At 39.0% G+C, this 12,471-nt stretch overlaps 1 protein-coding gene and 1 long non-coding RNA gene across 2 annotated transcripts; one reads left to right on the top strand and one right to left on the bottom strand.

Moving 5' to 3' along the window:
- LOC18781944 (cyclic nucleotide-gated ion channel 18) lies at positions 90-4,114 on the bottom strand. The gene is made up of 6 exons (XM_020561125.1): positions 3,291-4,114; positions 2,984-3,196; positions 2,574-2,887; positions 2,349-2,460; positions 1,532-1,768; positions 90-1,028 (listed from the first exon to the last, which is right to left on the bottom strand). The coding sequence occupies exons 1-6, from the start codon at positions 3,771-3,773 to the stop codon at positions 246-248; spliced, it is 2,142 nt and encodes a 713-aa protein (XP_020416714.1). The 5' UTR covers positions 3,774-4,114; the 3' UTR covers positions 90-245.
- LOC109948339 lies at positions 7,763-10,096 on the top strand. The gene is made up of 5 exons (XR_002270994.1): positions 7,763-8,062; positions 9,117-9,286; positions 9,369-9,585; positions 9,687-9,827; positions 9,973-10,096. It is a non-coding gene; the product is annotated as an uncharacterized LOC109948339 (long non-coding RNA).

The following is a 12,471-nucleotide window of genomic DNA, read 5'->3' as shown; positions in this document are numbered from 1 at the left end:
TACTGTACTGCTTTCCGACTGCTTCTTCTCCTTTAGTACACTAATATTTAATCTATGACAGGTCACGGTACCTAATATTTGAGAGCGAATGATTCAACACTATAGAATTGGAAAATTGATGGTCACTGCTAGTCTACCTGAAGTATAATTTACATCCATGTCACAAAACTTTGTTCCTAACTATTCTTTCGTTAGTTCATTTTCCCGTTCCCTGATTACAAATCTTGAACTAACTAATTGTTCTCTCATTCTACAGAGAAATCAGGTTCATCTGGCTTAAACAAACGAGGCATCCCCAAACTGGTAGAAGCAGCCTCAACCGCCTGAGCTTTCTGGGCAATTCCTCTTTTCGTATTTGCAGCAAATTTGGAAGCCAGAAATGTGACCCCAATATGCGAGCCGGTATTGCTTGTACTCTCCCCTGATCTCCCACCATTCTCATTATTCTCATAATTTCCATCTGCTTGTTCTTCATCATAGTAGTAGTAACCCTCTTCCTCTTGGCCTGGGATTTGCATATAGTAGAAGCTCTCCTGCATAGCCAAGTCCCTTGCCATCTTTCTCTTCTTAAACCTTCTCCAAGCGGCTTGTATGAAGCAAGCACCCCATGTCCTCCATTGGTGGGAATAGTACCTAAACGCATGCTGTAGTTTCTTGCTGTGAAGGCGCTTGAACTGACCTGCAACGAATTTAAGGTCCTCGGCTCGAAGTGCAAAAGCTTCAACTTCGGTTAAGGCTCTCACAGTCCGAGTGGAAGAAGGCAGATTAAGGCTAGAGCTTGGCATCAAGGCCCATGTCAAGAGTTCCTCACCGCAGAAGTCGCCCGGTCCAAGAGCGATGGAGTTAAAGAACCCAGACCTCCCTCCATTGGTTGTGGAGCTCTCAAGTTTCCCTCTAATGATAAACAACATCTCAGTTACTGGGTCACCCTCTTGAACTATATGTGTGCCTTGGATACTCAAGGATGAGACAAGACGTTCACATATGGCATCAAGAAGCTGGTCGTCCATTTGTGAAAAAAAAGGGACCTGCACAATGACAGAACAAGATTTATCAAAGTAGGATTCCTCCGTTGGCAAACATTCAACTGCTTTCATTGCATACATGATCCACCGATTGCTTTAGAAAAATATCCCGTTGTGCAGTAAAAATACTATTTTTCATGTGTTGTATTAATCATCAACTTTTCTATGCTGTAAATAGAGAAATCTGGAGTTGTAAATTGAATGGAATAGTGGAAATAAATGATAGGTCCACCAATTTTGGACACAGCTAAACTTCCAGATAGGACTGAAAAGCCAGAAGAAATGAACTTTTTGCATGAAACGGGGCTTAAAAGGGGTAAGAGTATCATTTTTCACTTAGAATGACATCCAAGATCAAAGGAAAACAAAATACATAAATAACATAGTAACAAAATTGGATCCAAAAGGAGAAACCGTCTCCCTGAACTATAAGGGTGGGTCCTGTAACCAGATACAGGGTTGAAGCATCACCAGAAATAACAACATAAGTAGGAAGATACACTTACACGACGAACAAGGTTAAGGCATAAGTGTCGCTGGATTTCATGGCAGAGGTCTAAAGGCAATGAGCGCAATATGGATTCTTCATCGACTCCTCGTGTGGCAAACCATTTGTATTGCATAAATCGGCGTACACGGTCTCGCAAATCCTCAGGTAATTGGCGATGTCTCATCCACTCCTCAGTATCTGTTTGCTTAATCCTCCATTCTTCGAATTTTATCGACATCGATTGCAGATAAGTCTTCAACAAGGGGAAAGAAAATATTATTAAACAGCACTAGTATTTGCAAGTATTACTCATGAAAACTTGCAGGTGAGTAGTATACAAAATGTCACAAGTCGAAGATTGGAAGAACATGAATCCCCATTGGAGGCGCTTTTCTTACAAAACGAGTTCTACTAGGAAAAATAAAATCCATACCGCAACCCTGACACAATCAGCTAAGTGTAAAGCAATCTGAATGGATTTATATTAATCTAGATGATCTTTACAGTTCTCTCAGTGAACTGCATGGTCAACTACCGGCTAATATGCATGGTGACTGTAATAGCTCTAGTTTATGACTGATTTGTTTTGCAGGGGACTTCTACCCTTAGGTGGCATGAATTTCTTCTTCTAAGCATTTTGTGGTTTTACAAATTAGATGATGGCTCTACATTTATGGTTTCTTCCATATGTAAAAACCAAACAGGCGAAGTATATGCCAAGTACATTATGCTGTTTAAATGTTTGTAAGGCCACACATTACCCTGTTAGCGACATGAAAATCAATAATAACATAATGAGTAGTGGTATCGAAAAATTAACTCTCATGTAATACCTGCATGTTTCCAATCAATAGTGAGAAAAGAATTAAACCAGTAAGACAGAGAACAATGGAAAACATTATTTCCCAAAGATATGTGCTCGTCTTCAAGGTCTGCCCGTAGGAACTACAGAGAGAAACAAATTATCAGCATTAACAGCAATAAGAATGCTACATTGTAAAAGTGAAAGTAAATGCAGCAGCTTACACACCTCCACAGAAAGCTAATTAGAATCATACCTTAAGTTTCTTAAACCCCACCAAAAACAATACAAGTACTTCTCAAAGAAGCGCGAGTTCGCCACATCATTCTTGAAAGCATCCCCAAAGATTCCAAACTTAAATTTGATATTTTTCTCATTCTCTGCATCACAATTCGAAACAACTTCGGTGACGTTGAGCCAATATTTCCGTTCTGGTAGCTCCATGCTATTACAATCCAGAAAACTAGTAAGGCAAGACACAATCATGGACTCGCTCTCCCTTCTACACTCCTGTCTCCAACAAGAGAACTGCCGCCCTATGGACGATAGATACCACACAGCTCCAACTATCTGGACCATTCAATGTAATAGATTTAGCAAATTAATTAAATTTTCTTAGGACAATATTTACATGAGTGCTTTGCTTGGAAATGGTTGATTGCTTACATGACTGGCTAGCATGAAAAGAAGGAGATTGTATGCAGCTCCTGCCCACGCAGTCTTCGCCACAACGCCGGTGGTCTTGATGATGCGCTGATTCAGAGGAAAGATGAGGAAGATTCGAGGAACATACTGAGTCAGAACGAACAGAGCCAGAGTGCTGTTGGCATGATCAGCTCTCGAATTCCTGGTGGCCGGAATCACTAACCAGATAACAATCTGCGCAAAATTCAAACCAAATCCTCAACTTCCACCATGAAAATACTCAACTCCAAATTAACATCAATTAATCAATTAATTGCAAATGCCATGCCTGCGGTACTGGAATGGTGGCAGCAAGATCGACGACGAAGTCGGATTTCAAGTAGCGGATGGCAATCTGGCGGGGGTCCATGACGAGCTCGCCGCGGCCGAAAACCCTAGAACTGGGATTGACGTAGGCGGTACGGAATTTGATGATCATGTGGAGGAGGTAGAAGAGATCGGTGAAGGTGCGGAAGCAGGTGACGACGACAGCGAGTTCGTTGTTGGAGGACAAGCAAGCGGGGCCGTCGACGTTGGGAAGGTAGAAGTAGAGAGGGTCGATGAAGAGGGCGAAGATGCAAATGACGAGGAAGACGTGGTTCCAGTGGGCTACGATGTCGCTGTCCGGGTCGAGGACTTGGTGGTTCCATAGGATTTGGAGCGGGTGCTCTTCCACTGGGATGGCTACGCCGGAGCTGTCGGCGTTGTTAGGGTTGCTGTTGGGGTGGAGGGGGCGGAATTTGGAGGCCGGCGTGGCGATTATTCTATTCATCTTCCATGGCGGACTCCGGGGTTAACTCGGACTCCGCGGTATAGAACTCGTCGTACTGGTCCACGCCCGCACACGCACACCCAATCTCGAAGGTTACGGTGGATTAGGAAATCAAGAGAATGAATTTCTAGTGTCAATTATGTTATAATTAATTGGGGATACAAAGTTTCATGACCCTCAATTGAAAAGGAAGAAGTTATTGATTGATCAAAGAAAGAGAGACAGAGACAGAGAAATCCGTACAATGTCATTTGGGGCGGAGGGTTGGGGGGGATGACAGAGTGAGAGAGAAAGGCCGCGAATTGGTTCGCTATTTTTGACCGTTGAGATTTTCGCGGGAAACCGGAGAAAACGCGTAGACTTCGGTTAACATTATGTCCGCTGTTTCATTCAAATTCAACTCGAATTTTAGCTTACTGTAATTTCCGCTCTCGCATTCAGGTCCTCGGAAATGGGCTCCTGTTATTCGGGCCGTGATATACAGATATGTGCTCTGTGATTTGGGCCGTCTAAACTACTGTGCATGTTTACTTAGATAGAAGAATTAAGGAATTGAAATTAGATCAACTACTCTCCGTAGTTTATCCCATTCTCGATTTTGAGAGTATTTGTTCTTCGTAAACACATGAGAAACATGAGAGAGAAATTCAAATATGCTATAAATTAATCTAATCTACAGAGAGGGAAATTCGAACTTAATTGAAAAGGGTATCCTCATTACCCTGAGTCTAAACAACTTTTGTAGAAAAAGAAAAATGAAATTAGGAATGAGGGTGTTGATCAAATTTGTGGATGCATCCCCTTTTAAAAGGCCCCAATGTTTTTCCCAATGATTTTTATTCACACCAATCATGAATTACTTGTGAAATTGGGCTCACATACGAACCTCATTGCCTAAACTGGGTCCCCTGCCGTAGAAGAGAGAGAGACAGAAAAAGAGACGTATAGCTTTGTTTTCCGGGGCCTGCCTTCTCCATCAAATGTTTGTTTCTTTCTCATATACAAGAAATAAACTTTTGAATTAAACCAGAACAAAATAAATAAATTGGGTAATTTATATATTAATAATAAAATAAAATTTAAAAAAAAAAGAAAGAAAGAGTATCTTTCATATATCATTAGGCCTGCCATGAATCTCATTTATGGACATGACACGTAACGAAATATGTAATTCAACTGGATTGCTATCATATGAGAGGGACATCCCCGACAATCCAAACAAGGAAAAGAAAAATGGGTTCGAGAAAGAAAAAAAAAGCCAATAAAAAATTCCAGCAATAATTTATAGAGTAATAGTACCCTTTTTTTATTTAAAAAAAAAATTCACGTTTTGATATTGGGCGGCTGGGTATGACGGTTATAAGACTGCAGCTATGTTTATTGTAGTATATGCAAATAAAATGTATTAATATGAGATTTAAGTAACCTTTTTTTCCTAGAAAACAAGAAGAAGAAGCATTTGCAGTTGAATCTTAGACATGGGGAACAGTAACATTTTGGACACCTTGGCTGCTGTATTTTGTCTAAAGATTTCTAGTTATGTTTACCGAGTATAACTAACAAACTATGTAAGAGGTCTCAGGTTCGAACATTATGAAATCTTAGTTTTATATGTGTGAGAAATCTCATATCTTATAATTTAGATCATCGCTTATATTAAAAAAAAATTCAATTAAATTATTTGGTTATATGCAATCTTCAGCTGATGACCTAAATAAGATGTAGGAGCGGCATAAAACCCCGGAATTCTATGGCCTCGCTCGATGGTTGTAGGTTGTAACTTGCACTATATTATTATATACATGAATTCCTTTCCACCGATTTATTTTACTATAAAAATATAGCCTCCCCTTTTGCACCATTTGGAGATCCTTTGTGGAGATTCTCGTGCGTTTTTATGTGTCTGTTTGTTTGACATTGCTAATTCAATGCTAGCTAGCTTTCTCTACCAGGATATATATATATATATATACGTAATAGATCTAGATCACCTAGCTCCTAATTGCACTGCAATTTGCATGAGAACTCCTGTAGAGTTCAAAAATTATATAATTCGGTAACAGCTTTTCAGTTGACACCTTCCTCAATTGTATACGGTCAATGTGTTCATGTTAAAATATTATGATGAATGGATAACATCATGTTATATATTAAAAAATTAACTGTTTCTGTAAATGATATATTTTCCAAAAGCATGTCGATATGTATTGTAATAAAAAATAAAGAAAAGATTGAGAATGCAATAAGTGAAAGAATTTGTCGATGATTCAAGGTAATGGGATCCAACTTGATCCAAGATATTTCCATTTAGATTCGAAAATCCCAGAGATGAAACCAGAAAAAAAGAAGAAAAGGTTGATGGGTAAGGCAATATTGGGCATGACATGAACCAGTAGTGGGTGTGGTGACCACTTGAAAAAGAAATAAAGTAAGAAATTAATGTGACAAAATGGGATTTGCACTTTGCTAGTTTCTTTTCATGACCTCTTTGGCGTCTACTGGGTTCAATTATAATTTCTAATAGCTTGCCTACACTTGTGTTACTCCCCTCCACATTCAGCTGATGTGAATGGCTTGCCTTCCTTCTTTCACGATCATTCATCATCTTATCTCCTTTTTATAATATGGAAAATTGTCGTAAGCAGATCGTCTTATCTAATCTTCAGCCCCTCTTATTATCTGTATTTGCATTTTCCATGGTTCATTCAACTGAGTCAACTCGGTTGGTCCAACTCAGAATTGAAACTATTAATTAGGTTTGATTAACTATGGTTAGGCTTGGGATTAGTTGGTGTTATTTACTATAATATGCTGCTGCTGCTGATGAAACACGTGTTTGAAATTAGGTGAGGTTCTTCTCTGCACACGCACATATATAAGCACTAAAATGGATTCCATGGGGTCCCCGACCCAATTTAATCACTTTCATAAGCATGAAGCACAAGCATCTAGATATTAGGACAGTGGGGCTGATGGGGTCCATTGACTCCATTCATGCAAGTAAATGCCTGCATTTCCACCAGAATTTGTTGGTAAGATTTGGACACTGTTTCAATACCCTTTTTCTTTGTCACAAATTTTTTTTGGGGTGAAAGATTGAAGCTTTTACTTGCACAACTCAAATTCTAGCTAGCCAGCCAGCCAGCAGTGCAGCAGATTTCCCAAGGTTCTGCTGCTGCCTTAGAAAGAAGAAGTAAATTCTGTTAGAATCTCAGGAAAGGTAGTATCATGTTCTTGTTATCTTGTAAGGTTGCTTAAACTAATTCTAGGTTACTTTTTGTTTGGGGGCTGCTTACCAGATTTTTAGATAGGTCTAACTAAACACCACTAGCTAGGAAGCTTAAAGCGACTTCACTTTAGTGAGCTAATAAAAAGATGAGAACTTTCGCTAGGAAAAATCATTAATTTCTATTAAGGCCTATGCAAATTAATCTTCATTTACCATGGTGAGTCAAAGCTCATTGTCATTCAACAACAACTTACTTTTAAGGAAATGATATATATATATATATATATATATATTAAATGGTACACCAGTTACGTGGTGTACCGGGAACATGCAAAAATCATTTCTTTAATAAGTAGTAGGCTACTTGTCTAATGAGAAGAACAATCATGATTCATGAACAAAACAATTTATTGTTTAATTAGTTTGTCAATTTCAAAAATGAAATGAGAAGAACAATCATTTTCTCCTAATAATACCAAAATTCTCTCACACACAAAACACACCCATTTATTATAATAGTCTGTAAAATTCTGTGGACTCTAGTAAAAAACACAACAAAATGAATTTTCCCTTTCAGTCCTGACTCCTAATCTACTCAGTTCCTGAAAAATTTACAGAAATGCCATTCCCGCGACTTGTCTGAGTTTTAGATAGAGACCAATGATTCATTGCCAAGTGAGGAGGTACACAGACTCGCAGTTGATGGGTTGCAGTTTAGAGTTTGGCTGTGGTGCGCCGGCTGTACCTGTACAGCCCATCACATGCTAGTCACGTGGGCTTTTTTTAAAAACAAGTGAAACTGGTTCTTTTGGTTAACCAGTGAAAATAAGGAAAAAAAAGCTCCCGCGCGTTCAAAACCTAGGCTGCACACAGATCGATTTCGTCTATCTCCTCCTCCATAGCTTTGCACAGCCACAGCTCTATTTCGGTGAAGTCACAGCTGCACAGCTTCGTACAGCCTGAAGAAGCTCCCCCCACTTCGTCTTCTCCATCTGAGGAGCATATTTCAACCAAAACCCAGAAACCCACTTCGTCTTCTCCAGCTGCTTCCTCCATCTCGGTAAGTTCGTGTGTTGATTTTCGTTATGGGTAATTGATGGTTCTATTTAATTTATTCTTCTAGTGATTTTGAATTGTTGTTTCAGTTTTTTCATTGAACAATTCCAGAAATTAATTATTCAAATTTTGTATTTCTTTTCCCACTGTGCATTTCTGCTGGGTTGTTATAGTGCCTCTTGATCTGATTGTATATATGAATACCCATGAGGCCTCTGATTGTGTATGATTTGATTGTGGTGGGTTTGTGATTCTGAAAGTGGCGTGAGGTGAAGTGGGTATCTGACATTGATGGCTGTAATGTTCATGCAATTGCATATTTCTGTATGCAATTACTAATAGCCTGTATGCAAATCCAAGTCATTGAATGCAATTACAGTATATAGTTTTTTTTTTCCAAAGTATGCACGTATCTCAACTTTTGCTTGTATTTATTTGTTCTTTTGGTATCCTTGTTCTGTCTTGTTCACTAGAATATCCTCCCCACTTGCACATGTTACAAAAAAATCAGGGTGCAGTCACCTGCTTCACTGTTTCAATTAAGTTGCAAGATTTCAGACTTGTCTCCCATGTTGTTTTCCAATTTGTATCATATTCTGTATGCAACATGCCGTAGGGATGCAGTTGTCATTAGTTGGGTGTCAAATATCATCAAACTGATATTTTCCTTCCAACAGGTCGCTGCATCTATTCTCATTTTGTGATATTATAGTTTGCTCTCTATTTCTGTCACCATTTTTGTGTATTTTGCAATGCTGACACCAGTAGCAATTGCTTTTGCTAGTTTTCCTGTTTGTTTGTATGTTTGTGGGTGCACCTCTCTCTCATGCACCCACCGATATCATACTCACAATAGACATTTGGGTCAGAGCAGGCACCAACAAAATTTGTTGCAAAGACCTGTCTAGTTTCAAAATTTTATTGTCACAGTTAACGAAAATTATGCGTGCCCCACAGAGTTCCTTTCAATGATGTTTGCTTATGGCATATTTGTTGTATCTGCACTCTTCTTGTCAAATTATCTTCTCAGCGTGTAAGCATATTTTCACTTTTTTCAGGCAGTGGCAAACTCAACATCAGCAACTTTCTTACGTGTTGTTGGTAGTGAGTTGATTCAGAAGTACTTGGGGGATGGTCCGAAATTAGTGAGGGAACTCTTTAGGGTTGTTGATGACCTCTCACCCTCCATTGTCTTCATCAACGAAATTGATGCAGTTGGTACAAAGAGGTGAGCTGCAAGTCGCTGAACATTGATGAAAAGATTGTAAATTACTGTTAATCAAATGTTCCAGATGATCTTTTGTCTGCAGGTATGATGCCCATTCAGGTGGTGAACGTGAAATTCAGAGGACCATGTTGGAGTTACTGAACCAGTTAGATGGTTTTGATTGAAGAGGAGATGTCAAGGTGATCTTGGCAACAAATAGAATTGAGAGTCTTGACCCAGCCTTGCTTCGTCCTGGCCGAATAGATAGGAAGATTGAATTCCCTCTTCCTGATATCAAAACAAGGAGGCGCATCTTCCAGGTAAATTGACACGACTGTTTATAAGAAAGAAACAAATTCAACATCAAACGTGCCAAGTTTTTATGGTTGTGACTAACGATGATTGGATCTATTGATTGCAGATTCACACATCCAGGATGACGTTGGCTGATGATGTCAACTTAGAAGAATTTGTTATGACCAAGGATGAGTTCTCTGGGGCTGATATAAAGGCAATATGTACTGAAGCTGGTTTGCTTGCTTTGAGAGAGCGCCGTATGAAGGTGAGAAAGACACTTTGATCTTCCAACCTCCCTTCCCCATCTTGAATCTCTGAAATTTGTTTATCATTTCTTACTGTGTTTGATTCAACTGGTTGCTTAATCATTGTAATTAACGTGGGTGTTACATTTAAATTGTGTGCATCAGGTGACACATATAGACTTCAAGAAGGCAAAGGAAAAGGTGATGTTCAAGAAGAAAGAAGGGGTTCCGGAAGGGCTCTATATGTGTTAGGAAACTATATATGAAATAGTAGAAAATAAAAAGGTAAAAAATATATAAATTCTATATTATATATATTGCTATATGAATTATATAAATTAGACATATTATCTATAGAATAATATATATGTAATAGTAAATTATTATTATTATTAGTTCCATATACTGTAACTGCATGCACATAAGGTTGATGGTTAAGGTTGTGCAATTGCATGTACGTATTCCTGTTTGCATACAGGGACGTTGTGTTTGCAGTATGTCATGGACAATTGCATTATGTGACGGCCAATTGGACGTTATCTACTTCACGTAATACATTGCACACCAGAGTTTTTTTGTTGCCGCAATGGGAACATGATAGCAGGGTATTGAAGCCCCGACTTCATTTACCAAACAGGAGTTCCTACTAGATTGATAATAAAGGTCTCGTAACCATATTTTGGGGTTATTTTTTTGTACATTTTATACCCTCAAACTATTCTACCATACCGATTCTAACATTTAACATCCGATATTATGGCTGAAATTATAACATCTGAAATGACATCAGAAATGATGACAACCAACACCAAATAAATCATACAATACCGGTGTTTCACGGAGCTCGCTTCTCCAAAATAGCAATTGCTTCGTATACCTGGATTTTGTCCCACTTAGTTGAACCACCATCAAGCTGAGCGTATTTCCTAAACATCTCAAAGCCGATCTCAATCCCGCCATTGTAAATGTGGTACTTGGTCGTTGAATCTCCTTCATCAAAGATGTTACTAGCCTCGGTGGGAGGCTTCGTGACATCATGGGCTCGTTTGACTTGTTGGCGGACATAATTCGAAGAATTAACACCATCATCACCCAACCTCTTGTTCTTAGGTGTGGTGGAGCCTCTTGAGCTACCAACCATTGAATGTGACATTGTTTGGGTTTTCTGTTTTTGTCTCTCAGATTGTGTTTGAATAATGGATTAAGTACAAAAGAGGTGGAAGTCTTTGAGTTGAAATGTAGAGGAAGTAACTCCTTAAATAATCCTTCATTTTACCTTGGTTCTTTGTAAATTATGAAAGTTATATTCAGTAATTTATGCCCAACAAACCTACCTAAAGAACGCTAAGCGACTCGTTCGTCAAGTAAATAATGTTGTTCGTTGACCAAATTACCCAACGAACTCCTTGATTTACTCAACAAACAAGGTATTTTACTTCGAAGACGCAAGGGGAGCGCTTGTTGAGTAAAGTTCGTCGTTCCCCGGAAAATTTGACGGACTAAAATACTTTATCAAACAAACACGCTATTTTTTCACGCAAATGCAGGGGGTGCGTTCGTTGAATACAGTTGGCGTTTCCAAGGAAATTAGACCCAACTAACTTACTTTTTCAAACAAATGAGCTATTTGTTCATGCGAACGCAGGGGTTGCGTTCGTTGAGTAAAGTTGCCCGTTCCTCGTTTCTCGTTCCCAGGAAAAATGGGCCCAACTAACTTACTTTTTTTAATTAAACGGATTATTTGTTCACGCAAATGCAAAAGTTGTGTTTGTTGAGTAAAGTTACCCATTCCCCGGAAAAATAGACCCAACTAACTAACTTTTTCCAACAAACGAGCTATTTGTTCACGCGAACGCAGGGGTTACGTTCGTTGAGTAAAGTTGCCCGTTCATGGAGAAAATGGGTCAACTAACTTACTTTTTCAAACAAACGAGCTATTTGTTCACGCAAACGCAGGTGTTGCATCTGTTGAGTAAAGTTGCCCGTTCCCCGGAAAAATGAGCCCAACTAACTTACTTTTTCAAACAAATGGCAATTTGTTCACACAAACGCAGGGGCTGCGTTCATTGAGTAAAGTTGCCCGTTTCCCCCAAAAGTATACCCAATTAACTTACTTTTTCAACCAAACGGGCTATTTGTTTATACGAATGCAATGGGTTGCGTTCGTTGAGTAAAATCTCCCGTTCCCCAGAAAAATGGGCCCAACTAATTTCCTTTTTCAAACAAATGGGCTATTTGTTCACACGAAGGCAGATGTTGCGTTCGTTGAGTAAAGTTGCTCGTTCCTCGGAAAAATTGGCCCAACTAACTTACTTTTTCAAACAAACGAGTTATTTGTTCATGCGAACACAATGGTTTGCGTTCATTGAGTAAAGCTGCCCGTTCCCCATAAAAATGGCCCAAATAACTTACTTTTTCAAACAAACAGGTTATTTGTTCGCGTGAACGCAGAGGTTGCTTTCGTTGAGAAAAGTTGCTCGTTCCTCGGTAAAATTGGCCCAAATAACTTACTTTTTCAAATAAACATGCTATTTGTTCACGCGAACGTAGGGGTTGCGTTCGTTGAGTAAAGTTGCCCGTTCCCTGAAAAAATGGACCTCACTAACTTACTTTTTCAAACAAATGAGATATTTATTCACGCGAACGCAATGGGCACTTTCGTTG

Source organism: Prunus persica, chromosome G3, assembly GCF_000346465.2.
Source record: "Prunus persica cultivar Lovell chromosome G3, Prunus_persica_NCBIv2, whole genome shotgun sequence".
NCBI classification, from domain to species: Eukaryota; Viridiplantae; Streptophyta; class Magnoliopsida; order Rosales; family Rosaceae; genus Prunus; species Prunus persica.
The sequence above is the reverse complement of the archived record's forward strand: the minus strand, read 5'-3'. Positions and strand labels throughout refer to the sequence as shown.